At 45.9% G+C, this 26490-nt stretch overlaps 6 protein-coding genes across 8 annotated transcripts; 1 reads left to right on the forward strand and 5 right to left on the reverse strand.

Annotated features, from left to right (window-relative positions):
* Positions 1-35: 35 nt before the first annotated feature.
* Positions 36-6144, reverse strand: crot (carnitine O-octanoyltransferase). 2 transcript variants are annotated; one of them, XM_084669049.1, is made up of 17 exons: positions 5629-6144; positions 4896-5012; positions 4684-4808; positions 4306-4487; positions 3927-4051; positions 3735-3843; positions 3525-3618; positions 3314-3439; positions 3081-3182; positions 2794-2877; positions 2276-2383; positions 1992-2122; positions 1689-1812; positions 1478-1556; positions 1284-1377; positions 1080-1199; positions 36-989 (listed from the first exon to the last, which is right to left on the reverse strand). In XM_084669049.1, exons 2-17 carry the CDS (start codon positions 5008-5010, stop codon positions 869-871), a joined length of 1839 nt encoding a protein of 612 aa, XP_084525175.1. In that variant the 5' UTR covers positions 5011-5012; positions 5629-6144; the 3' UTR covers positions 36-868. The 2 variants fall into 2 exon arrangements, with proteins under 2 accessions (XP_084525175.1, XP_084525176.1); XM_084669050.1 differs by lacking the exon at positions 2276-2383.
* Positions 5819-9027, reverse strand: LOC146301702 (uncharacterized). Its single transcript, XM_084669051.1, has 3 exons — positions 8738-9027; positions 7047-7989; positions 5819-6705 (listed from the first exon to the last, which is right to left on the reverse strand). Exons 1-3 carry the CDS (start codon positions 8983-8985, stop codon positions 6244-6246), a joined length of 1653 nt encoding a protein of 550 aa, XP_084525177.1. The 5' UTR covers positions 8986-9027; the 3' UTR covers positions 5819-6243.
* A 153-nt stretch (positions 9028-9180) lies between these two features.
* On the reverse strand, positions 9181-13115 carry LOC146301703 (uncharacterized). The gene is made up of 3 exons (XM_084669052.1): positions 12829-13115; positions 10996-11920; positions 9181-10654 (listed from the first exon to the last, which is right to left on the reverse strand). The coding sequence occupies exons 1-3, from the start codon at positions 13065-13067 to the stop codon at positions 10193-10195; spliced, it is 1626 nt and encodes a 541-aa protein (XP_084525178.1). The 5' UTR covers positions 13068-13115; the 3' UTR covers positions 9181-10192.
* Positions 13116-14181: 1066 nt separating this feature from the next.
* Positions 14182-17462, reverse strand: acbd7 (acyl-CoA binding domain containing 7). The gene is made up of 5 exons (XM_084669057.1): positions 17355-17462; positions 16277-16385; positions 15107-15224; positions 14804-14866; positions 14182-14604 (listed from the first exon to the last, which is right to left on the reverse strand). Exons 2-5 carry the CDS (start codon positions 16283-16285, stop codon positions 14531-14533), a joined length of 264 nt encoding a protein of 87 aa, XP_084525183.1. The 5' UTR covers positions 16286-16385; positions 17355-17462; the 3' UTR covers positions 14182-14530.
* rpp38 (ribonuclease P/MRP 38 subunit) lies at positions 16506-19218 on the forward strand. Of its 2 annotated transcripts, none has more exons than XM_084669056.1 (2): positions 16506-16664; positions 18242-19218. In XM_084669056.1, the coding sequence occupies exon 2, from the start codon at positions 18248-18250 to the stop codon at positions 19193-19195; it is 948 nt and encodes a 315-aa protein (XP_084525182.1). In that variant the 5' UTR covers positions 16506-16664; positions 18242-18247; the 3' UTR covers positions 19196-19218. The 2 variants fall into 2 exon arrangements, with proteins under 2 accessions (XP_084525182.1, XP_084525181.1); XM_084669055.1 differs by lacking the exon at positions 16506-16664 and adding an exon at positions 17665-17848.
* A 112-nt stretch (positions 19219-19330) lies between these two features.
* Positions 19331-26363, reverse strand: nmt2 (N-myristoyltransferase 2). The gene is made up of 12 exons (XM_084669054.1): positions 26109-26363; positions 25126-25243; positions 24894-25035; positions 24360-24478; positions 24151-24242; positions 23706-23822; positions 23381-23551; positions 23170-23278; positions 22785-22955; positions 22510-22677; positions 21913-22050; positions 19331-21748 (listed from the first exon to the last, which is right to left on the reverse strand). Exons 1-12 carry the CDS (start codon positions 26216-26218, stop codon positions 21728-21730), a joined length of 1476 nt encoding a protein of 491 aa, XP_084525180.1. The 5' UTR covers positions 26219-26363; the 3' UTR covers positions 19331-21727.
* Between the last annotated feature and the right edge of the window lie 127 nt (positions 26364-26490).

A 26490-nucleotide genomic window follows, 5' to 3' on the forward strand; every position in this document is an offset into this window, starting at 1 on the left:
AAAAAGTGGAAAATAGAAAATGCCCAGACAGTGTGTCATGTTTCATGTCTTTAATCACGCCTCAGATTCACAGCACCTAAACATTCATCAGTCACTCACAGTAAAAGTAGCCCTACAGCACAGTGAGTACAGGGATTTCAAACACTATACTGTATTTTACAGTTGTGATTACACTTGATCAAAATAGACTGGATGATGTCCATACAAGGCTCAAGAAGAGATACAATCAAATACCAGACCGATTATGGTCAAGACCTTTCCTTGATCTACCATAGAGACAAATCGTTTATACCCAGCGGCATTATTCCTTCTGTCACAAAGTCTCATTTAATAATACTTAATCGAAGGCCTCATCAGGAAGCTACTAAAGTGCTACTAACCCTAACCCCCTCTGTCCCTAACCCCCTCAGTCCTCTGTCCCTAACCCAAGAGCTGCTGTCCTCATCTCAGCTGCCAGCAGCAGGCTGCACACACACGGTTTGTTTGCTGGTAGCTACATTGTTACATAAATACATAACATTTCAACAGCCACATCTTTTAAAAGGAACATATCTAAATATCATACATTTTGACAGGATGTCACCTAAAAAAAACAGGAGAACCTTACCAAAAATCACTTACTAATTGTGACAAATCAGTGTGGTAATTAAGTGGAAAAAATGTTGTAGAAAAATATTCAACAGCTCTATATAATCTTTGCCTCGTGTGCAGTGTACAAACAGATGCAATAGCCAAACTAAAACTAGCTGTCAGCTAAGGACTGTGTCACCATGTGGGCATGTTTGAATGTATGTCTTTGGGGAGGTAGGAACACAAGTGTTGGCTTGTGTTGACACTGGGTTAGCGGTGGTGACGAGGGTGGTGCCTCTCACAGCTGGGCGGTGGTGACCAGCTGCAGGATCTCATGCATGGAGACACACACAGTGTGGAACATCGTCTCAGCATCCGTCTCTGGGAAGGACTTCCACGCCGTACAGGAAGCCAGAATCCTGGGAGAACAGGAAGCAGACATCACTCATCACTGTTATGAACACGAGCAGAAAGTCTCATTTTGATGACACGCCTGCACGCCGTCTCACCTGTCGTCTCGTATCTGGTAGAAGAAGCCGTAGCCCTGGTGCACCATGGGAGCGACAGCCCCCATGACCGTGGTGTAACCCACCAGGCTGGTGGACAGCACAAAGTTTCCTCCCCCACCACTGTAGGGATGGAGACGAGACAGAGGCATGATGGGAAATGCACTAACTGGAACCCAAACTCAGGTGTGCAGTTGCGCCTCCTACCTCTTTGCATAAAGGGGGTCTGTGAAGAGGTCAGGAGTGGGGAGCCCCTCTCCCCGGGCGATCAGATACAGACCCAGGAGATGCCTGTCAAAACCTACCAGCACACAGAGACACCGACACACACACACAAGGCTTAGTCTCACTAAAAACATGACAGGCTAAATGTGGCCATTTCTGAGAATATGAAGACAGACCTTTTCCGTTCTGAGCGTCAGCCATCAGGCTGTTGTGCTTGTTGAAGGCCAGCTCCAGCGCTGTCCTTCTGGCCCCATCCTAGAGAGGAGTGAGGAGAACGTGTACTGAGATGTCTGACACAACCAGGATACAGCCTCTCTGAAACCTGCTAGACTGAGCCACGAACTAGGCTGCTCTTTGTCGCCCCCTGCCATCCACACACACACTCACAGTCACAGCAGGGTCCAGCATGGCCCGACACCACTGCTGGGCCTCCACGGTACAGGGACGCATGGTCTCTGTTCTGCCATGGTAGAACCTACGAGTCGTGGCTGTTTCATAACAACTTCCTGGTCTGGACAGAGAAGAGGAGAGGAAGGAGAGAGAGGAGAGGAGGGAGAGAGATGAGAGGAGAGGAGAGGAAGGAGAGAGGGGAGAGCAGAAAGAGAGGACAGGAGGCGTAAGTTCAGGATTCAAGCCCTACAGGCACATTGGAAATCTTAGGTAGTGCAGATGGATGATCAAGGTCTGTACCTGCCATGCAGCTTGTAGTAGGCTAACTGCAGGGCCAGCTGCACAAAGGTGTCTGGGTGGAGTTTCCTCTGCTTGATGGCTGCCTTTCCAAACGAGGTGAAGGCGCAACACACCACCTGCAGCTGGGCTGCCTGAGAAAGCAGGAACACACAGGCTGGAGGGTGGATGGTGTGTGTGTTTATGATGCACTTCAAACAACTGAAGTTACATGCCCATCCTACATGATTCTGAATGTGTTCACAGAGGATTCAACAGGACAGCTAGGATCTCTGTTCATGTCTCACAGTTTCCAGGTATTGCTGTTTGGCGTGCTTGATGTCCCTCCTGACTCGGTCGTCCACAGTGAACACCAGCTCCTCTGGAGGGGCCACGGGCCTCACCTGCGCTGTGCCCTGGAAACACCCACAGCACTTCCAGTAAGCACTGCACCCAGGACCAGCCTCACCTGCGCTGTGCCCTGGAAACACCCACAGCACTTCCAGTAAGCACTGCACCCAGGACCAGCCCCACCTGTGTAACCCTAACCCTCCACCCAGGACCAGCCCCACCTGTGCCCTGTGTAACCCTAACCCTCCACCCAGGACCAGCCCCACCTGTGCCCTGTGTAACCCTAACCCTCCACCCAGGACCAGCCCCACCTGTGCCCTGTGTAACCCTAACCCTCCACCCAGGACCAGCCCCACCTGTGCCCTGTGTAACCCTAACCCTCCACCCAGGACCAGCCTCACCTGTGCCCTGTGTAACCCTAACCCTCCACCCAGGACCAGAGGAACACGTCTACACAGTCAGCATGGCTGCTCACCTTCCACCTGCCGTGTGTAGCTTTGATCTGCTGATCCAGGTGGTAACAGTGAGTCACCAGCACCATGGCGTCAAACGGAGCGTGCTGAAACCCACACACATGGACCATTACCAGGGTTACCATTACCAGGGTTACCATTACCAGGGTTACCACAGCTGCACTGAAAAATGTAGTTATTTGTTTCCGTTTAACTCATCTTCAACTGGCAACTTATGCAGTTCCCACACACCCCCCCCCCCTTCCCACACACACACCCCCCCCCCCCCTTCCCACACACACACACTCACGTCACAATGGGATCCGAAGGTTCCGTCAGCAAAGCAGAGCAGGTTGTAGGACTTGTCTCCCCAGCGACTGGTAGGGTCACCAGTTAGGGTCTGCAGGGTCAGCTGCAGGGTCAAAGGTTACACTATCAAAATATACCACACTCCATTCTCCATACCATTCTCACACTGGTACATACCAGTTTGTGTGTGTACTGGTCTCTGTGTGTGTGCGTGCGTGTGTGATTGGCCAGTACCGGGGTATAGTTTTCCGCAGTAGGATAGGGTTTGGCATCATCCAGAGAGATCACAAACAGGCTGCTCTGGATGGTCTCCAGGATGGTCTTATTGACTGGGTCTAAACCAATCAGATACTCCCGGGTCTGGCCAGAGGGGAAAAGGAACAGCTCTTAGCGTGACGCAAGTGAGGATGTGGTGGTCTCCCTGCTGTGGAGGAGCTGGCCTTACCCTGGCCCAGCTCGTCCTCTCCTCTGAGGTTAGAGCGGACACTCCATCTCCTTCTGCCTCTCCCTCACAACTCTGCTTCACATGGCTGAGCTGGCTACACACACACACACACACACACAGAGAGAGAGAACAAAGTTAGACATTGGACAGTACAGGACTGAGATCCTCGTGTACAGGAGCTTCAGTGCAGCCTGTGGAGCGGGGTGGTACCGGAGCATCTCAGGGGGGGTGAGGATGTGTCCCTCATACAAAGCGTCGAAGGTGAAGATACGTCCTCGACACATCACCACCACGTGGGAGGGACACGGCCCTTCACTCTCTGGAGGCAGGAGCAGGATGGATGAGACACTTTTCCAACCAGGCAATCCCGTAAAACAACGAGTGTGTGTGAGGATCTCCTACCAGTCTTAAAGTAGTTTAAGATGGTGTCTTTGACTACGCCGGGAACTTTGCAGGTACAGAACAGCATTCTGAATTGGTCCATATCATAAGGAACATTCCCAGCTTTCTGGGTCGGCAGCCTCTCCCTGAGGAACACAACAAGAGCACACTGGGTCTGACCCAATACACCAGGAAGTGACCCAATACACCAGGAAGTGACCCAATACACCAGGAAGTCCCAGGAGGCACAGAGTCATCAGAGCTGGGGTCACTTGCCAACAGCCCAACAGACACTGGGACAACAAGAAGCCAAAGACAATCCAGAACTGTCTCCCCTTCCCTGACAGCAGAGGGAACAGCCTTGTCTGTGTGTGTGTGTGTGTGTGTGTGTGTTTCTTACGTCCGGATCAAGTTCCAGTATTGTAGAGTGTGCCATAAGGTGATGCTAGTCCTGTGCAGCTGGGCTCCCTCTGTAGGGGGCCAGCTGTGCTCCAGGTATGGGGCCGGCCCTCCGAAGTTCACGTTCAGTTGGGAGGGCATTCTCAGCTCCAGATACGCAGAGTCCAACCACCACTCCTCCAACTGGGGGAACACAAACACTGTCTAGGGATGTATTTCAAGTAGCCTAGAGTAAGATACATGTACAGTTTTGTTGTTCTTGATTGCACAAGTCAACTGATGTTTGATTCCGTAAGATATACTCAATATTTTGGATGAACAAGTCTTAGTTTGGATAGATATTTTTGAGCAAGGCATGTAAAACCTGATGAATGAGTACCCAGTTTCTCTTCATTTTGGCTCTCAGAAGCAGCTTCTGGTGCAGCTCCTTGCCAATCCCCTCCCCAAATCTCCCCACGATGTCCGCTGTGGTCTGATACTCCTCTGGAGACGCAAACGGACGAACTAAAGAATAGTAAATAATAGACCGCGTTTGGTGCATTGTAGTGATTAACGTCACCTACTTAGACATGACAACCACACTTGTCTTACCTGCATCCAGGTACTTAGCGAGGCTGTCTTCCAGGGTCGGGACAGGTAAAGAAGGTAGACCGCTCTGATACTGAAACGTACGCTCAGCAGAGGACCCGGAGACTTGGTTAGCCATTTCTACAAACGAGCAAAAGATTTCCCCAAATCTTCGTCATCTTTGATGGTCTAATGTTTATAAGAACTACCTTTACAATTAGGTAAATTGCCATATTTACGTATTTAAACCTTACTCTTTTCACCATCAAAGCACTTTACCAAGAAAAATTAATGTTAAGTAGAAGCCACAAAGAGGGAAAGCTAAAACAATTACCAAAGTCAGCGACTTAATAGTATAATAGTAAGTTTTATTACATTTTGCTTGTCTTCTCTCAAAGTGAATACCCGTTTCTTTTGTCAGTGAGCAAGTTTATCTTGACTATTGCCGCACAAGAATCTGCTCCCAAAGATCAAATTCCACTCTTGTTGAGAACCCAGCTAATTCTTTTGAAACAGGCCAGTGCTGCAGGGCAGGACTGGATAATCTCTCAGTCGCCGACAAAAACACAACAATTGTTTAAAAACCAAACCTGCATCATTAGACAAACTGTGCAGTGTAAAAGAGCACTTGTCGCATTGTCGATTTTCTTCAAATAGGCAGTTATGAGCTAGTTTCAATGCACGCTAGTAACGTACTTTTGCCAACCAACATGAAACACTAGATAAACAAGTTGCAGATAAAAATAAGTAAACTGACCGTAGCGTTATAAAGTACAGATCGTTTATGCTCAGTCGACCATGCACTGTAGTTGTATCTCGACACCCGCAGATATATGGATCCTCGCTTGGTGCCTGTCCGATGTTGTTGAGTGACTGACTGCACCACTCGTCACCTTTCCTCCAGTGGGCCAACTTCCAAAACCGGAACACATGACAGTACGCATGCGTATTATTGAACAGCCTGGTCTTTACTGCATCCGCTGCCCTTTGGTCACATTCAATCAAAACATGTTTTCAAAACTATCTCCTGGAATGCAGTGATAAGCTACACAAATTGAACCTTAATGTAATGAATGATAAACAGTCATGTCTATTGTACAAATATGGTTAAAAATGTTCATCACATAGCTGTTAGTGTTTTCTACAGGCAAACAGAGCAGTCTGCATGTTGACAAAGGGATATACCTTAGCTGATGATTATCTAGCATAAGTAAACATAAGTTTAGCTTGTTAAACAACATCACATTAATCACATTGTAATGGCATATGTGAATGAATACTGTTCACATGCATTATTGCATCCAACAAACCTGTCTGCACATCGACTGGGCATCTACCTTAGTTTCCCTCTACCCCTTTCCTTGTTCGTTTACTAGGAACACTCCTCATCTGGATCAAAATCTGAGTCAGAGTCATCATTCGCCACCTCCTCTGAATCCTCTTCAAGCTCTTCATGACGAGTGGGCAGACATTTCTGCCGTTTCCTCTTCTGTTTGTGTCCTCTCTCCCCTCCCTCCCCATCACTGCCTCCCTGTTCTTTGGGGTTTAGAGACCTGCTCACCTTCATGTCCAGTCCTCCATCTCTCTCCTGTTCAGTCCTGTCCCTTAGTTGATTGTCCAGGCTGTGGTACTTGTTGCTCTCCCTCCGTTCCTGCAGGGCAGCCCTGGGATCATTCCGACTCTCCTCCTGGTGGTAGCGATGGATGTGGTTCTTCAGACTGACGTTATGGTTGAAGGTCTTTGAGCAGAGCCGGCACTGGAAGGGCTTTTCCCCAGTGTGGACACGCGTGTGAGACTTCAGCTGGGAGGCCTGAGCAAACACACGATCACACACCTGCAGGGAGGACGAGGACCTGGTCAATCCTTCTCTTGGAAAAACAATACAACTTTTTTATTCTAAATGTACTCCTATGGCCGAAACTGCTACACTAGCTGTCACTTCACAGGCCTCTGACCCCATGTTCTTCTCTCTCCCTCTGAGAGGGACAGAGCTCTCTGACACACTAAGATCTACCAGGCTACAGCTTTGGTGACGACTGGGGTTAAATGGACCATTTGAAGTTTCCGGTTCCTACCACAGCATCTTTCTCAATTTCCCCCTCAGTTTTCATTTGCAATTACATGTGTTTAGGTTTCAAAACCTCCCATCTGGGTGCTAGTTAAATAAATTCTCACCTGGCACTTGTACGGCTTGTCCTTGCTGTGAGACAGCTCATGTCTTGCCAGCCTATATTGTCCACGGAACTCCTTGTGGCAGGTTTCACACCTCACCCTCTTCGGGTGCTCTCTAAGATGACGATTTCTTGTCAGCCGGTCAGAAAATGTCTGTGGGCATTCCGTACATTGATAGGGCTGTATTTCTGAGTGGCTGGTCTCGTGGTTATGTTTTTCCTCCCGTGTTTTGAAAGGCTTCAAGCAGAAAGTGCATGGATGAATGGAACGCTTACATGTTTTTCTGTGGATGCCGAGATTCATTTCACTTTTAAATACACACCCACAACTAGAGCAGCGGAACTTCTCGTTGGGAAGGCATGTGTGCTTCCTAGTTGTGTAGAGAATCCCACAGTTTGTACAGAGCGTCTCTGGCCTTTTCAGTCTGATGTAACTTTTCCTTAAGCGTTGATCAGGGTTGTCGTTATCTCTCACTCTCTTCCTAACCTTTTTCACTACATTAACTTCACACTCTGACTCAGTGTCTCCCTCCTCATCCACTTCCCACTCATCCTCCATGTCACAATCCTCATCCATTTCCCACTCATCATCATTCTCATCCATGTCACAATCCTCCTCCTCCTCCTCCTCCTCCTCCTCCTCCTCCTCCTCCTCATCACACTCCTCTTTCTCAGTTCCTGTCTCCTCTTCCTCCTCTATCTCATTTCTGTTCTCCACTGCAGTTTCCTCTTCTTCCTCCTCTTCATCACCATCCTCTCTGCTGCCTTGTGACTCCTCTGAGGACTCTAATCCAACAGGGATTTCCAGCTCTGCTGGTGGACACGTGTCCTTCTCACTGTCCAGGACTCCCTCTGTTAGCAGACGAGTCTCACTGCAGAGTTTCCCCTCTGTGTCTTGCTCATGTTGTGGAGAGAGAACTCTCTTACTCTGACGGGAGGCAGAGTACCTGTACCAAAACAACTAAAGTTAACTTTGGAAACTGGGCCGAGATACACTCCTGCCATTCTCCACATCAACAGGGTGCGGTAGTTTATATGCGTATTACAAGAAAACACGACATGATAGTGCTAGGTTAAGAACCTTTATTTCAATGTCAAATTCTAATCTACTGCACCTTCATGGGACTGACGAGCTAGTATAACCAGATAGCTGAAGAAACCTTGACAAATTCCTACAACCGTGTAGAAATGTAAGCTTACATGTACTTTCAAAAATGTTATTTTACCTCAAGTGGAGTCATACATGTCGAGGGTATTGAATTTTACACCGAAGCCGTTATAGGCTATACAAATATTGGGCTTTTTTTTTGAAGCTGCGGTTGCTTATTTGTCTAGAGTTGGCAGCACCTTTCCGCTAACACTTTCCACCTACATCATGTCTACCAACCAACACCACCAGCCCCGCCCATTCCACACTCATCTTTGACAGTGTCCCAGTCTCAACCTACTCAGACGGTTACATTAGGATTCCTGGTTGCTATTTTTATAAAGCTAGTATAATGCATCTTATGAAGGTAAACAATCTGTATAATAGATTTATGTGAAATCCTATTTACCTGTTCTGACATGACCGCACAGACTCTGTTACATTCCATCACGGGATTAAATAATAATGTACATAAATGGCAAGCCTAAATCATAAATAATCCGAGTATTAATGTATTTATCTGTAAATCTATATTCGCTTCATTGTACCTGTCCAGAAGAAAAAATGCTAATTCGGAGTCAAACTTCATTCCTTTCAATTCCTTCAGTTCTCTCCACCGCGGGAATGCTGCCCCGATGTTGACTCTCGTTTTATTCCTTGCTTTATCTCTGTCTTTTTTTAGCTCAGCCTGACTCTCCAAAGTCTTCCGCCGCTTTTTAACAGTTTTTGTAGTGTATGCTGTAGTTGACAAGGATGGAATTGGCAGTTTGTCGTCCTGATGGTCTCTTGCTGCCATTTTCTGTTGCTGTGTAAGCGAACATGGCCCTTCTTAACTTAATGGCAGATTGCAACCAACATTAAGACGTTCATTACCGCCATCTACTGTTCGGGAAGGTGAAACTGGTGGCCTGCCTAACAATGTCAAAATTCGCAAGTGATACACATGCTTTTTTTTTTTACAAATGTTTTTATTGATTTTTCAATTGCTGTACAAAGACACAAAACATAACTTCTTTGAAAAAATGTCACTTAACAGCATGTGAAATAAATCCTATCTTTTCCTAACAATTTACAGGTTCAAAAGCTTGTGTTTTTAATCGAGTTTGCCTGTTGGCTACAAGCGCCTGTTTCCACCGTCATAATATACAACCCCTGGCTAACTTTACACTGCGTTTAAAATAATGTGTCAAAGAAAATGAGATTTAGGTTGTGAAAAAAACAAACATAAAAAACAAACATTTTTGCTAGCCTACCTGCTGCAAAATTACACCAAGACAAGTAGAGCTATTTTATCCAGTGTAATTTATCACTTACCACTATCTTGTTTTTTATTATCCTCCTCTTCCTTTCTCTTCTTCCTTTTTTGGCTTCCTGAAGCATAATTACGCTTCATGATGACTTCCTACCAACGAGGTTTTGTATTTTGCCAGCAGCACAGATCATGAGAGGGGCCCCTTGAGGGGGATCCAGATAACGGTGTCATTGCACTTTACTGCATTGACTATCAAAGGGGCGCTCACACGTTTGTCGTTGCATTTTATTCTTAACCAGTTGTTGTCTTGGGGCCCCAAGCCAGCTCGGCGCCCCAAGCGATTACTTGTTTTGCTTGCCTTGTCGCAACGGGCCTGTGCGTGTCATAATTTCTTACCAGTATGGCATACCGGCCAGTACCGGCTTACTTTCACCCCTGAGGGTCACAGATATGATGGGTCACAAATGTTGTGTTACACCTTTACACATGACAGTATGCATGTGTACAAAATAAACCAGCCAAGACTATTGCATCCGCTGCCCCGTGGTCATAACTCCTTAAACGTGTTTTCAATACCATTGCCTGGAATGCAGTGATAAGATACACAAATAAAACCTTAAAGTAATGAATGATAAACCGTCATGTCTATTGTCCGAACTTTGTTGTTGTTTTTTTACAAGCAAACAAACCTGTCTGCACATCAACTGGGCATCTACCTTAGTTTCCCTCTACCCCTTTCCTTGTTCGTTTACTAGGAACACTCCTCATCTGGATCAAAATCTGAGTCAGAGTCATCATTCGCCACCTCCTCTGAATCCTCTTCAAGCTCTTCATGACGAGTGGGCAGACATTTCTGCCGTTTCCTCTTCTGTTTGTGTCCTCTCTCCCCTCCCTCCCCATCACTGCCTCCCTGTTCTTTGGGGTTTAGAGACCTGCTCACCTTCATGTCCAGTCCTCCATCTCTCTCCTGTTCAGTCCTGTCCCTTAGTTGATTGTCCAGGCTGTGGTACTTGTTGCTCTCCCTCCGTTCCTGCAGGGCAGCCCTGGGATCATCACGACTCTCCTCCTGGTGGTAGCGATGGATGTGGTTCTTCAGACTGACGTTATGGTTGAAGGTCTTTGAGCAGAGCCGGCACTGGAAGGGCTTTTCCCCAGTGTGGACACGCGTGTGAGACTTCAGCTGGGAGGCCTGAGCAAACACACGATCACACACCTGCAGGGAGGACGAGGACCTGGTCAATCCTTCTCTTGGAAAAACAATACAACTTTTTTATTCTAAATGTACTCCTATGGCCGAAACTGCTACACTAGCTGTCACTTCACAGGCCTCTGACCCCATGTTCTTCTCTCTCCCTCTGAGAGGGACAGAGCTCTCTGACACACTAAGATCTACCAGGCTACAGCTTTGGTGACGACTGGGGTTAAATGGACCATTTGAAGTTTCCGGTTCCTACCACAGCATCTTTCTCAATTTCCCCCTCAGTTTTCATTTGCAATTACATGTGTTTAGGTTTCAAAACCTCCCATCTGGGTGCTAGTTAAATAAATTCTCACCTGGCACTTGTACGGCTTGTCCTTGCTGTGAGACAGCTCATGTCTTGCCAGCCTATATTGTCCACGGAACTCCTTGTGGCAGGTTTCACACCTCACCCTCTTCGGGTGCTCTCTAAGATGACGATTTCTTGTCAGCCGGTCAGAAAATGTCTGTGGGCATTCCGTACATTGATAGGGCTGTATTTCTGAGTGGCTGGTCTCGTGGTTATGTTTTTCCTCCCGTGTTTTGAAAGGCTTCAAGCAGAAAGTGCATGGATGAATGGAACGCTTACATGTTTTTCTGTGGATGCCGAGATTCATTTCACTTTTAAATACACACCCACAACTAGAGCAGCGGAACTTCTCGTTGGGAAGGCATGTGTGCTTCCTAGTTGTGTAGAGAATCCCACAGTTTGTACAGAGCGTCTCTGGCCTTTTCAGTCTGATGTAACTTTTCCTTAAGCGTTGATCAGGGTTGTCGTTATCTCTCACTCTCTTCCTAACCTTTTTCACTACATTAACTTCACACTCTGACTCAGTGTCTCCCTCCTCATCCACTTCCCACTCATCCTCCATGTCACAATCCTCATCCATTTCCCACTCATCATCATTCTCATCCATGTCACAATCCTCCTCCTCCTCCTCGTCCTCCTCATCACACTCCTCTTTCTCAGTTCCTGTCTCCTCTTCCTCCTCTATCTCATTTCTGTTCTCCACTGCAGTTTCCTCTTCTTCCTCCTCTTCATCACCATCCTCTCTGCTGCCTTGTGACTCCTCTGAGGACTCTAATCCAACAGGGATTTCCAGCTCTGCTGGTGGACACGTGTCCTTCTCACTGTCCAGGACTCCCTCTGTTAGCAGACGAGTCTCACTGCAGAGTTTCCCCTCTGTGTCGTGCTCATGTTGTGGAGAGAGAACTCTCTTACTCTGACGGGAGGCAGAGTACCTGTACCAAAATCAAAACAACTAAAGTCAACTTTGTCCTCCATACAGAAATGGGTCAAGAGTAACTCTGCACATCAACAGGGTGCGGCAGTTACACGTTTAACAAAGTACTACATTAAACTGTACACTAGGTTCTAAAACTGGTTGTTCCCATCCTTGATTGTGATTGGCTACATCGCGTTCCATGCCGTTGTAAAATCCAGCATAACCTCACAGGTTGTCCTCATAACATTCCATATAACTGCGCATCGAATATTTCAAATTGAAAAAGACCGCAAAGATGTCCATCTGGCTGTTGCGTGGCAACAATTTATGTAGGAACTATACTTTGTAGTAGCGGAAGAATGACGGTTTGTTATTAAACTATTTTGTTTCTAATTGTTTTTATTGTTGAAACCATATCAAATATTTGTAGTAACAGTTTTAGAAAAGCAATAAGCCCCGCGAGTCCGTGGTTTACGCTGATTTTAGAACAGGTAAAATCTCCGCTTCGCGTCGTGCCTAACAACCCTTACCTGTTCTAAAATCAGCGTAAACCACGGACTCGCGGGGCTTATTGCTTAATTAAGACACTTCGTTTCAATGTAAAAACCAAACTACTACACCTTAATGGAAACTGGAGGGCTAGCAAACTATCTTTATGGTATATTATATCTAAACATGAAGCTTGGCATGCTATCAAAAAATCACACAGGGATGGCTTTATAATTATATGCTCTGGGTAAAATAGCAAAGCCTGCATGCTAACAGTTCCTCTTTACAGCAATACTACGAGATATATGTAGCTACAGTATAAGGTTAAAGGAGGCTAACGCTAACATTTGGGTTGGGCTAATACATAAGATAGATAGCTACGTTGGTTGCACACAGTTCATGAAAATTCCACCCAAAACTAAACAGATTATTTACCTGTCCAAGAGAAATACAGCTACCATGGCGTCACTTTTCAGGCCCTCCAACTCCCTCAGTTCTCGCCAGCGTTGAAAAGCTATACCTATGTTAACTCTGGTATTACTTCTCTCATTATTCAACCTCTTTGTGTTCGTAGCCCTTTCCATGACTGTCTTTCTTTTCTTGCTTTGTTGAGCAGTGTACGTTGTTGAAAGTATCGGTGGAACTGGACATTTTGGATGCACATTCTCTGCCATTTTTGTGTGACTAGTTCTTTTTAGTTAGCTAGCTCCAAAGCTATGTTACCTTCTATAAACCGTAATATCTATGTTCTATAAACCCCAGCCTCTATTCGAAGCCACTCCCACAAAACACATGAAAGCGCTGCCTGACTACATAGGTGGTGGACCGCAGCTCAAAATCATGCATTTAAACGATCCCTGGCGACGGATTTTTCAGTGTTGCTTTAAAAGTGTTCTACAACCCTTACATTTTTGGGGGGCATGTCCAGTTCTTGCACATTTTTCAAGGAACAAACATTGTGTTTCTTTATCGACACAGGCATGCTTTCCGGACCACTATGGTCCGCATCCAATCAGAGGCTCATATACATGACACTTTCATAAAATCCACCAATCGTATACCCCGATATTCAAGGCGAGTAGGAGTAAACATTCACATGTGCATTTTGGTGAGCCGGTATACTTTCTGTGGGTGACTGGACTTTAAATGTATGGGGGGAAAAAAGTAAGACAAATTTGTAATTCGGGTATTGTGTAAAGATGCATTGCAACATTACACTTGAACAAGCTTATTTGTTATATTATTCCGCTGCCATTAGTCAACAGAGCAACAGTTCAGTGATAAGGATTTGTGCAGAACATCGTTCAAATAAATGTAGCCTACGGTAGGCCTAGAGTATATAAGTGTGTCGTACTTTGTGTGTAATTCTTATCAATACATATTGACATCTCTGTACACTTGGGAAGTTGGAAAACAACCCTCATTAGCATATGTTTTTTAATATTGTCGGATTAATATTGTCTGATTTCGCTTTCGTCTTTTAATTGATAATTCTGGAACTGGATTTCTTGCCTGTGCTGCTGTTTCTCCGCCATTCTAGTGCCCCTAGTCTAGCTCAGTTGTTTAGAATAGGCTACCTCTGCCTAGCATGATTGAAAAGGTAGACAGACAGGTAGCCCGTCCAGTCATTAGTCAGGGTACGGCCTAATGACTGGTATTGTTTATTACAGCACATGACGCCTACAGATGTTGGATGTATTTCATATTACCGTTAAACCTCTATATGGAGCCTACTGGTATTTTCTTTTTTGCTATCAAGATGGAACGTTTATTAAGGCACAAATGACACACAAAAAAATGCTTCTCAATATTGCCTACACCATCTTTAATTATTAAATTGAGTATTTTCTTTTTCTATTCATTTCTTTTTCTATTCCATTTCATACTTCTGTGATGTGCACTGTTTACAATTAATCACATGACCCACATTCCAGTGTATTTTAGTATAATTAAAGTGAATGAACAGGGACATTACATTTGAAATGGCTTCATTATCAGTATTGGTAATGTTTATTATATCAAACAGGTGCATAGACGTTGTTCAAAAAACAAAAGTGAAAGGAACTTTGACCCATAGATGAGTTGCTAACAAACTTAATCCAAACTTAATGGGAGGAGAAGATGATCATTACCATCCTCACATCCCATATTTGCTGATAATCTCTTTAGCAAGTGCAACGTATGTTGACATGGCGTCCTCCTTGGACATCCCTGTGAATAACAAACACGAGGGAAGGGTCAGCAGTGCTGACTCAGCATTAAATCACAATTCTAATGGTATCTCTTTGAGCCGTGCCAAGGAACAGGCTGTATTTGACCAGACACAGTAATAATAGGCAACAATATCATCTTCTGTGGGGATGATGAATGCTGCTCTATTCAATGGAAGAAAGTTCCTGTCTTTTGTTACCTTGTCTTGAATTCCATGCCTCCCATTTGGCCTGTCCTTTCATGTCCAGCATGCCAGGTTTGTCTGGTGAAGAGAAACAGGAGGACAAATCAGAATCTGACTTCAGTATCCATGGGTGGTTGTAGTTTATAATATTCAGAATGTAATTTTCATGGTTATGGGATTGACTATATGTACCATACACTCCTAAAAGGGCAACATACTAAACTATCAGATCCATCTGAAGGACCCCTGAAGGTAGCAGATGGAGACTGAGAAGTGTTTCATGTTTCTGTAGAGCACTCCTGGATCTACAGTAAATACCAATGTTGATGTCTCCAACGATGATCTGCTTGTACAAGCCGTACATATTCAGTAGCTCTTGGTCAGTCGGTCGGGTCTTCACCTTCTTCACCTGTTCTGCTAGCTTCTCAAACTCAGCCTGCAAGATACCATTTGGATGTGGTGAGTGATGGATCAATAGTTCAATCTATTTACAGTGCACAGGATTAGATTGTGTCTTTCAGGTGAAATATTTTAATTATTCTCGATGCCAGTATCATTATCACAAATGTACATAATACAGAGATGTGATTACCCCAAAAATCACACCTAAGATTGTGAATAAGGAAGACAATGGAACTTATTTACAACTGAATGAAGACATGCCAGAATAGCCACTACAGCACAAGTGGGAGATTATGCAAGACAATGAATGCCTGATTGTGTTCGCATGAATAATCTAGTTTGCACAATGAACGGATCTAGGGCAATGTACTAATTACGTCAGACTTTCACCTGCAATAAAAAGCACACATTTATAAACATGATGTCGAGGAAAAACATTTACAGGGTTTTCAAGCCTCATGCATTGACAGTGAGACACGCATTTCAGCTCCTTCACACGCTCTCACGCCACACCTAGCATTTCTCACCCTTAAAAGGCAACGGCAGCTAAATTGTCCCGCTAACGTTGTATTCATTTATGAGCTGCCTCACTCATTAAGGCCACTAGCATGTACTACATTGTCATAAGGCTTTAATCGGTATTATTCATCAATTAAAAGTTATATGTGCAATCGCTGCCTGTGCAAAAATTGAGAATGTAGCCTACTGCATATTACGAATTTATGACATACTGCCTCAAGTCCATCGAATATTGCTGTGTTTGTTTCATAGAGCAAACAGTTACCTTTAAAATGTGCGTTTAACCGCTTGGTTTCCTTTCAGTGGATAACAACCGAACGATAGGCTACACTTACAGTCAAATTGAAGAAGATTCAAGATATCCCTAAAAGAGATACAAATAAGCAGAAGTGCCCATAACATCTGCAGCTTTGAGGTCTTTTCGATTATGTTCGATTTCTAATAATGTGGTTATAATAACGGCAATCGAATTCCGCAGGCTATAGGCCTATACGGTGGACTAGAATGCATTTACCAGCAAGACACACTCATTTACAAAACGGAGGATGCTGTTCGAGTCAACATTACCTGAGACATATTACCCAGTCCAACTGGAAGGGAATCTGCGCGTTCTTGCCTGGCTGGTTGTAGGAGCTTTGCCAGTAGCTATACAACGGGGACTGTAGAATGAAGTTATCTGCAGAGGGCAGAGAGAAATGTGATTGGCTACTACTTTAGAGCAACGCCACGCCCATGTCATGATGAAAATATTTGTTCAACCTTTCAAAAACTATTTTTTGAAACTTTTTACAAAATATATTTTTCAATCGTTGAAAACTTTTGAATATGGATTACAAACTTTTTCGTGAAATTTACAATGGTTTGATCCACAGCCCTCCCCCAGCCCTCAGCAGTGGCATGTGATGTGTGTGCAAATCTGACAGAATCTGTTTGTCTTGTTGGTGGCTGATATCCAGTAAGTAGTTGTAACAAAGGATTGGTTTGACAATTTATTTTTCTACCACTAAATACAATAAAACATTCATAACTGTCACAATTTTCACTGCAAGTCACTATGTTCAAGTAATATCAACCTGCTGTTTGAATAGAGTCAGTGAGAGAAGCTAGCAAAGTAGTGTTCCTTATCTGGCAAGGTGACAGTGTCTACCGTCTGAAATGCACCTAGCAAATGTGAGGTTAGCTGCATGTGCATAGCGAACAAACCAATGGAGCAAACATTATATAACACCTATTCCATTTATGTGGCGTCATCAAAAGATGGAAACTTTGCTATTGTCAGGTTAATCCAAGATCAGCACGTATAGTTGTAGTTCTTCAAAGTCCCTTTGGCATGGTTAGTGATAGCGATACACAGAATAGAACTACACTCTACATTGTCATAATTATCTTAAATGGTCTAGTTGCAAAAGCTAAATCGTCTTTAGGAACTTTGAAGCACCTGTGTGTCGATCTGGAGTTAACTGCATGGCGATAGCAAAGATTATAGCAAATACCACACGGAATTGGGGCTTGCTAGGTCTGCAAATTCAGCTTTTTTGGGAAGCCAAAACATGAATTATATTAAAGTGACAAAAGGTTGCAGTTTACATTGTGTAAATGGTGAACTCATACAGCTACCAATCTTTGATAATGTAATCAGTTTCACCTTTCCTGGCTGACAGGCTAGCTACCTGGTAGATGGAAGCCCATTCTAGAAGAATGATAATAAATGATAGAAGCCCATCTCAATGTAGGATGTGTGTTACAGCAATAGCCTAATGTAGGTGTTCCCCTCCGCGATTGCTCTCGACAAAATGTCTTATAATTGCCCCCCCCCCCCCCCCCAAAGTTGACGGCAGATTTTCGCCACTGCCAAAACCCAGTGGTCTTGTTGTCAAATCTTTCAACTAGATGATATTACAAAAATACATTGTTGTTGAGCAATGGTGTACATTTTTCAGGATGAACTGTTCTAACGAACCAGTTGTGTGACCTAATCTCGCCTGCCATGAAGTGAAATGCAGTTTCTGAGTTACTGAATGTGGCCGTAGTACACCGCCGAGCTGCACCGGAACCTATATTTAATACATCAAACATGGCTGCGCCCTGTGTGCAGTGAGTAGGAGCTTTCCAGCGTGAGATTCAGACAGAGTGCAGCAGGTAAATTAAAATGTATTCTTAACTAAATTATACTAATCCGAGTAACATTTATTTGCGTTTGAGAACTGTAATTAGGCTACTATTTATAACCGTTTGTCCCTGTCCATCTCAACTCGTGTTTTTTAGCGCAGCTGGCAAACCGTAGTCGCTTACTAGCCGAAGTTAACTTAGCGTTAACTACCTAATTACTACAACAGATACCTTGACCTGGTGCTGTTTCAAGAGCATTGCTGCTGATATTAATTTATCTTTCAGTAAGGCTTATATTGGAGAGCCTAAGATGAGAGAAATTGCTATGTATCCAATTTCTGTTATGTCCAAAATATGACAACGCTGTTTTGAAGAGCACAAGTGTTAGGCTACCTTATTTGACTTACTCATTGTTTATTCCAGATAACAATGGCCACTCCAGGAAAAATGTCGAAAAAGGGGCGCAAAAAGCTACTTCAGGCAAAGACCTCCCTCAGCATCCCCTACAGCCTGTCATGGAGCCCCCTTCCTCAGAACAGCATGCACTACATCCTGAACACACTGACGGACAAACTGAAAGCTGTGGGCCTGGAGAAGAGGGAAGCCAAGGGGCCCCGCCGGTGGAAGAAGGGAGACGAGGCATCTCAGCCAGGGACTGAGGAGATGGGGCCTCCAGAGAAGTCCAGCTGTGGTTGGACAGACAAGGCTGCCAGGAGGCAGCTGGCCGTGGGTATCAATGAAGTTACCAAGGCCTTGGAGAGGAATGAACTCCGGCTGGTGCTTGTGTGCAAATCGGCACAGCCAGCTCACATGACCAGCCACCTGGTGGCGCTGAGCAGCACCAGACGGGTACCGGCCTGCCAGGTTCCCAGGCTCAGCGACAGTGTTGCCCGGCCGCTGGGTTTGAAGAGCATTCTGGCGCTGGGGTTCAGGCGGGGGAATGAGCTGGAGGATGAACTGTTTTCTGATACAGTTGACGCCATTATACCCAGAGTACCCCCACACAATGTTGCCTGGTTACCAGATACTTTGCCGAGTGACGCAGGTGAATGGAGAACAGAGAAGGGGGACCCAGGGGAGGGGAAGGGAGTGAAACGGAAGGCTGAGGATGAGAGCAGGGAGGTGGGTACAGGTCTGAAGGGGCAGGGCAGGGGTGAGGGGCAGGGCAGGGGTGAGGTGGAGGGGCAGGACAGGGGTGAGGTGGAGGGGCAGGACAGGGGTGAGGTGAAAGGGTTGGAACACAAGCCTGAGGACGGTACTCCAGAGCAGATGGAATCTGCAGCCTTGGTTCTACAGCCTCTCAAAGTTAAAAAGGTTATTCCCAATCCATCCAAAATAAGAAAACAAAAGCGAAAGAGACCTAACCTGATTTTGTAAAGATTATAATTTTTTGAGACCCATTTCTGAGTGTTGTGTTTTTTTGCTTCTAAAACCTTTAGGGGGGGGGGGGGGTGTTACACCAGGTATGTGATCCTTGGCACACATTAAAATGATGACAGATTCAAACTTGCACCTTTTTAAAGTCACGAGTTTATTCAATCAAATATCCATGCTGGTATAACTGACGTGTTTGTAACAGAGTGTTTGGATGAAGTCTAAACAGTGCTGGTTCTGCAGTTCTACCGCCTGGAATGGACTTCAATACAAATATTGTTCTTCAATAAGAGAAAGCTGCATGTTTTTTTTTTCTTCAAAACTACACATTTTGATATTGTTAAAAACAACTTCTCTTCAATAAGGCAAGTGCTTGGAGGAGCTCTCACCATAGTAGAGGGTTAGGGTTACCACCAGCCCTCATGGCATCGGCACTGTATCAAAACAGCCTCATGCTCAAGTTCATACAAGCAGCTTAACACAAACATGACAGAACTTACATCCCTAAGGTGCCCCTGTGGTAACTACATCTGTCAGCTTGTGAAACTGCAGGGCTCAATGCTCATCAGCTCAGCAGTGTTGATGTTAGCAGGTCCACCGGCTCCTGGAGCTGCAGTGGCTGTTTCCACTGCCTCGCACCCTGCCTCGCACCCTGCCTCGCACCCTGCCTCGCACCCTGCCTCGCACCCTGCCTCGCACCCTGCCTCGCACCCTGCCTCGCACCCTGCCTCGCACCCTGCCTCGCACCCTGCCTCGCACCCTGCCTCGCACCAGGCTTCTACTGCCAAGTTTACAAAGGAAGTGATTGAAACGACAAGTATGGTCAAATGGGAATGTAAAGAGCTGGGACAGTAGTGGCGCTGGGCCCAGACTGGACCTGTCACTTTCACAAAGCTGCACATCAACACGTAAAGCAAGCGCCTGCCCATGACTAGTGGGTCAGGGATAAAGAAAAGGTTTTCCAACATAAACGATCATTATTTTCAAGACCTGTCTTTTTAACTTGACATGGATGACCCAGTCGCACTTCAAGAAGCCAAGTTCTCCTCCGAGGGACCCTACAGCTGTGGCAGGATCCTCGGTGTGTTTGATTCGTACACAGCATCCTCACGCACTGTTACACAAGGAGCTGCCCAAGACTCCACGTCTGATATTGCCCGCTGAATTCAGTATTTAGGGTTTTACAAATACTGAAAGACAGAACAGGTATTGTGTCATACAACAAGTAACATAAAGCACAATTCTAAATATCAGAATTGTGTGAAAAAAGGGGGGGCATTCGCACGTTTGCTGGTAGCCACAAACTGTGTTTTGTTTTCAACACAATTGCATCCTGCCTCGTATTCGTCAAGACACAGTATCATTTGAAAACCTATACATCAGAACATAAAGAAAACACTCAATAAAAATGCACCTGGTATTAAAGGAGCCGTTTGCTCGATTAAGAACTCAAGAATTGTGCTTCAATAATGCAATACATTCTTTCTAAAAAACAAACATTAAAACCGCTTCTTCCAAACTGTTCATAGGAACAGTAAACAACATCTAAACTAGTTATAAAGAAAATGCTTTGGATCTGTTCTGTCAACACTCCGGCCCTTTACTACAGGAATACATAGGATCTGGCACTACATTTCTGCTTTCTCAAACTGACAAAAACCACGTTATTCTTTTGGGATGCAAGTCTGTTCTTCCTTGTTGTGTGCGTGTGTGCACATGGCTGTCTGTAAGTTGATGTATGTGTACATGCTTACTTACATCTTCTGTAAGTGTCAATGTTTTTTTGTGTGTGTATTTTAAGTACTGTCCGAGTGTGTGTGTGTTTTAAGTACTGTATGAGTGTGTGTGTGTTTTAAGTACTGTCTGAGTGTGTGTGTGTTTTAAGTACTGTCTGAGTGTGTGTGTGTTTTAAGTACTGTCTGAGTGTGTGTGTGTTTTAAGTACTGTCCGAGTGTGTGTGTGTTTTAAGTACTGTCTGAGTGTGTGTGTGTTTTAAGTACTGTCTGAGTGTGTGTGTGTTTTAAGTACTGTCTGAGTGTGTGTGTGTTTTAAGTACTGTCTGAGTGTGTGTGTGTTTTAAGTACTGTCTGAGTGTGTGTGTGTTTTAAGTACTGTCTGAGTGTGTGTGTGTTTTAAGTACTGTCTGAGTGTGTGTGTGTTTTAAGTACTGTCTGAGTGTGTGTGTGTTTTAAGTACTGTCCGAGTGTGTGTGTGTTTTAAGTACTGTCTGAGTGTGTGTGTGTTTTAAGTACTGTCTGAGTGTGTGTGTGTTTTAAGTACTGTATGGTCTCAGTATCTCAGGCAGAGCATAATTTCACATTCAAGATATTGATGAGTTATCATTTGCGTATGAGAGAATGGTTTCCATGACGCCAACATAAGCTTGGAGAGGTTCTCCAAAGACAGGTTTTCCATCACGGCTCTGTAGCTGTCCTCTGGAGAACAGGACTCACTGTGTCCTGCTTGGGGAAAAGTCTGATGTCGGAACTGATGATTGACCTGCAGACCAGTGTGTAGCAGCCCACACCAACCTGGTTACTGTAGTACCAGTCCGACCTGACATGGGGAGAAAGAGCATTAGGGGTAGGAGAGAGAGTCAACTGAACACAACACAGGAGACAGGTGGAGGGTTCAGATTCTGACATGATCCTATGAACCCATCCATGCATTGTTTCCTTCACAGTAATGTGTGAAGTGTTCCAGCAGTGAGATGGACACACCTTCTCAGGGTCCATGGGAGGGCATCTCCAGTTGTAGAGGTAATACTGCAGGTTTCCGTCTCCGATGCCAAACTTGAGCTTCTCCAGGAACACCTTGTTTTCCATCAGGTCCAGAGCATTGAACACATCAAAGCCTTTCTGTGGAAAACACACAATCACTCTCTTTATATAGATTTTATGACAATTATAGCAAGTTCCTTCTAGAACAATCATGAGACATTTGATCCACGGTTTTTGAACTATATATAATAATAATTTACAATTAACAATTTCATGCTTTCACTATTGTAGCAGCCACGTGTGTTAACTCATGTTGGTGTAGGGTGTCTGTGTAGTGGATGTGTTAGGGGTTGTTCCTCACTGTGTGTGTGTGTGTGTGTGTCTGGGGCTGTTCCTCACTGTGTGTGTGTGTGTGTGTGTGTGTGTGTTGGGGCTGTTCCTCACTGTGTGTGTGTGTGTGTGTGTTGGGGGCTGTTCCTCACTGTGTGTGTGTGTGTGTGTGTGTGTGTGTTGGGGGCTGTTCCTCACTGTGTGTGTGTGTGTGTTGGGGGCTGTACCTCACTGTGTGTGTGTGTGTGTGTGTGTTGGGGGCTGTACCAGTTTGGCCAGTATCAGTGCGTCGTTCATCAGCTCCAGCAGAGGAGTGTGAGTGTGGACGGTGTAGAAGGAGTAGGCAGCCTTCAGGCTCCTGTGGAGCGGGTGGTGCATCACCGTGGAGGGCAGGGTGTAGAAGCTGGTGAAGTCAGTCAACACGCCACCAGCACCCTGAGATGGCAGGATGGAGACAGAGGAGAAACAGACAAAAAAAAAAGGACTTAATACCAGATGTATGTAAGTGTGTATTCCTTCTGCAGATAGACACTGATGTATACCTCCACCACAAACGTGTCTATGATGTTGTCCTGGGGCAGGAACCAGTGAGCGACCTCCTCCTCTCCCATAGAGGGCGCCAGCTGGAAACGCCTCAGGTGTTTCTGAAGCAGCTCTGTGAGCTGGCTGACATCCCGCCTCTCCATGGGCCGGAGCCCTGGGGTCTTTGTGCTCTGTGTGGGCGGAGAGGAGGAGCTTAATAACGAGAAAGAGGAGGAGTATAACAAGGAGGAAGGGGAGGAGCTTAACAATGAGGAAGGGGAGGAGCTTAACAAGGAGGAAGGGGAGAAGCTTAATTAGGAGGTGGAGGATCTCCGAGCAACATACAGTTAAGTGATTGAATGATATCAAGACTTGTGTGAACGAGTATTCAGTGTGTCTGCATACATCTGGTAGTCTGTAGAGTTTCATGGTTCGCTGCAGGGTCATGTTTCTGCTCAGGTGGGAGAACTTGACCTCCACAAGCTTCCTGGGGTTCAGAGACCGATGCCAGTACCTAAAAACATAAACACAGCCCACGCACACACAGAAAAAGACATTGTAGACCACTGAAGTCCCCCTTGAGAAAAGGCTCTTGTGTATTGAACAGTGTGAGTACCTGCATGTGGACACAGGCTTGGGCAGGACCACTCCTGCTGTGTAGACAGCCTGGAAGATCCCCTCCAGGTTCACCCTCCGGGTGATCTCTCTGATCAGGACTGGAGCCACACGCTTCGAACGCAGCTTCTTGTGGACGCACAGGAAGTTGATCTCTACCATCCTCTTTAACCTGGGAGGGTAAGGGGAGACAGGAAGTGGACAGGGTGATGAATGACTTACGGGAGATGAGTCCTTGAGTCAATGTTGTTCAGGAAATAAAGTTGATCTGAATATGTGTACAGTAACCATGGCTGTATAAGGGTGTGTGTGTGTGTTGCACTCACATGTCATAGATGTGGATGTCAGCAGGAGTAGCACTGATGAAGCCCACCAGCTTCTTGTTAGAGGACACTCTCACTCCACAGTGCCACTGAGGTAGCCAGCCAGGGGGACGCAGCGCCCTGTGACACACACAGGTAGACACACACAGGTAGACACACACAGGAGAGACACACACAGGTGAGACACACACAGGTAGACACACACAGGAGAGACACACAGGAGAAACACACACAGGTAGACACACACAGGTAGACACACACAGGTAGACACACACAGGTAGACACACACAGGTGAGACACACACAGGTGAGACACACACAGGTAGACACACACAGGAGAGACACACAGGTGAGACAGGTCTTAGAGAAGACTGCAGGCAGCCAGACTAGGCATCAGACCTATGGTCCTGTACTTTGTACATGAAGGGTTAAGGTAAGGGGATTCTAACCATTTGAGGAAGTTGGGCGAGTAGTCAAATCTAAACATGTTGTCATCGTCCTCCACGTAGTTTTCATTCAACAGCGTGTACAACTCCTTCAGCTGAGAGAGAGACAAGAAGAGATGGTCAAAAGTGAACGAGAGAGTGAACTATAAGGTGTCTGTTTGCATGTAGACTGTGTATAAATGCATAGGGAGCCACAGAGAGTGAACACAGACCACATCTGCACTGCTGAGGTCCAGCGTGTCCCACATGAAGCCCTGAGGGAGAGAGTACGGCTCCTGCCTCATGTGCTCCTTGTCTGCTTCAATGGGCCCATGGCTGGTCACCACCTCATCTGAAAGAACACATACCAGCCAGTCACAACCAGGCAGCCCCAACCAGCCAATCACAACCAGGCAGCCCCAACCAGCCAATCACAACCAGGCAGCCCCAACCAGCCAATCACAACCAGGCAGCCCCAACCAGGCAGCCCCAACCAGGCAGCCCCAACCAGCCAGTCACAACCAGGCAGCCCCAACCAGCCAATCACAACCAGGCAGCCCCAACCAGCCAATCACAACCAGCCGGTCACAACCAAGGAGTCTCCAGCAGGCAGCAGTAGAGAGTCCTATTGACAGGAGAGTTAGTTCCAGCACTATGAGACTTGAAGAGCTACACCCTGTCTGACAGCTCCTGTATTCAGAGGTGCCCAGAGTGACTCATCCATGACGTGAACCCCTGTCACCGTCCCCTCGCTTGGTCCAACCTACTGAGTTTGGGTACAGGCTGTGTGTCCCAAAACTGGTACTTGTGTTTGGCTGCCTCGTCGATGCTCTTGGCTGGACCCTGGCAGGACAGCAGCTCCATGGCCCTCTGAATGTCTTGGAGCTTCTGCATGGGGAGACCCGGGTTCTACAGAAGGGGAAACAGGGGCACAATTTACACACTGGTGGCTCCACTGGACACCAGATCCACCAGAGGTTTGTGCTCAGTCAGCATCACCTTCATCTCCTGAGAGTCCGAGGCAGAGTCGGATTTTGCTCCTCCTGAACTTGGCTTCTCTTTCTTCCTCTTCTGTTTCTTCTTTTTCTTTTTAGCTCCCAAATCTCCTCCTGGACTCCTACACAAACAAACAATAGCATTTACTTGTAACTATTCGTTAACTATTCAGATGCTGTTAGCTTAGATGCTAAATTAACCTCATCCCTATAATAAACCTGTTCACCTACACCACGTGATTGATTTTGGTACTGCGCTTGATAGACTATACCACCCGACAATGAAAGCTGCATCGCGGGTTGTCATGTGGAAAACCATGGCAGTATAGTCTGACAAGATATTGCCTAACATTACCTAGCCTTACTATACTCCCATTGTTGCTGTAGTAGCCGCCAAACATGACGTGTGTTAACCTTCTGATGATGATGGCCCGCAATGTTGTTGCTAAGCCGGCTAGCAGCACTAGCAGGTCGACCTGCGTCCAAGCGCACACATCCACACAAGACAAGAAAGAGAGCCTTCTTTTCTGCATTTACGCCACCACGATAAACCACTAGGCCAGCAACAAAGTTGCAACTTGCACAAATTGCAAGTTCACTAATGGTGCACCTCAAGTGGGTGGATGATAAAGAACACCTTTGGCTGACAACAGTAACCATCATCACACAATCACTTAACTAACATTAACGTCACGCTAACCAGCGTCGCTAAGAAATAAATGTCCGGTAATTTCCAGTATGCCGTGGCTTTACCATAAACAACATTCATCCCTTGCGGTATACCGACACTTTAGCCAGCGTTAGCTAGTTGCGAACTAGCTTGCTAGGTAACTGTGTAGCTCTGTTTTGAGCGCTAGCTTAGCTGATGCTAGTCTGGGCTAACGTGACGGCACCCCTCCATCCCCGACAGACAGAGCACAACGGATCTGGAAATGTGCTGCCCCGGACGGCTGCTTTGTTGTGTTGTGTTGGAGGAGCAATCCTCACCCTTGCATGTGTTCATTCTCCTCTTCGTTGTCCCCGTCGATACCGCAGGTGTCCTGGTCGTCCAGCTCCAAGCTCTGCTGGCTGGCTGCAGATTCGCTGTCCTCCGCCATCACGGATGAAAATGTAGAAAAAAAACTACCGTTAAGGAGGAGGAGACGAGTGGAATTAAAAACATATTCAAAGGATGAGGGGGAAACAGCGCCCTACTGTGGTGACCGTCCTTATCGCAGGTGGACAGTTGGATAAGCAGCTACCTTGATTGCTATATTTTACACACGGTAATCTAGGCAATTTTAGTTTGTTTATAAAATAAAAACTGGTTACAAGTTCTGCTTCTTCTGCCTTGGGTAACTGCCCTAGGGCCCGTATTTGAAGTCCAGAC

The sequence above is a fragment of the Hypomesus nipponensis genome, chromosome 2 (genome assembly GCF_054491055.1).
Source record: "Hypomesus nipponensis isolate SF chromosome 2, ASM5449105v1, whole genome shotgun sequence".
Classification (NCBI taxonomy): Eukaryota; Metazoa; Chordata; class Actinopteri; order Osmeriformes; family Osmeridae; genus Hypomesus; species Hypomesus nipponensis.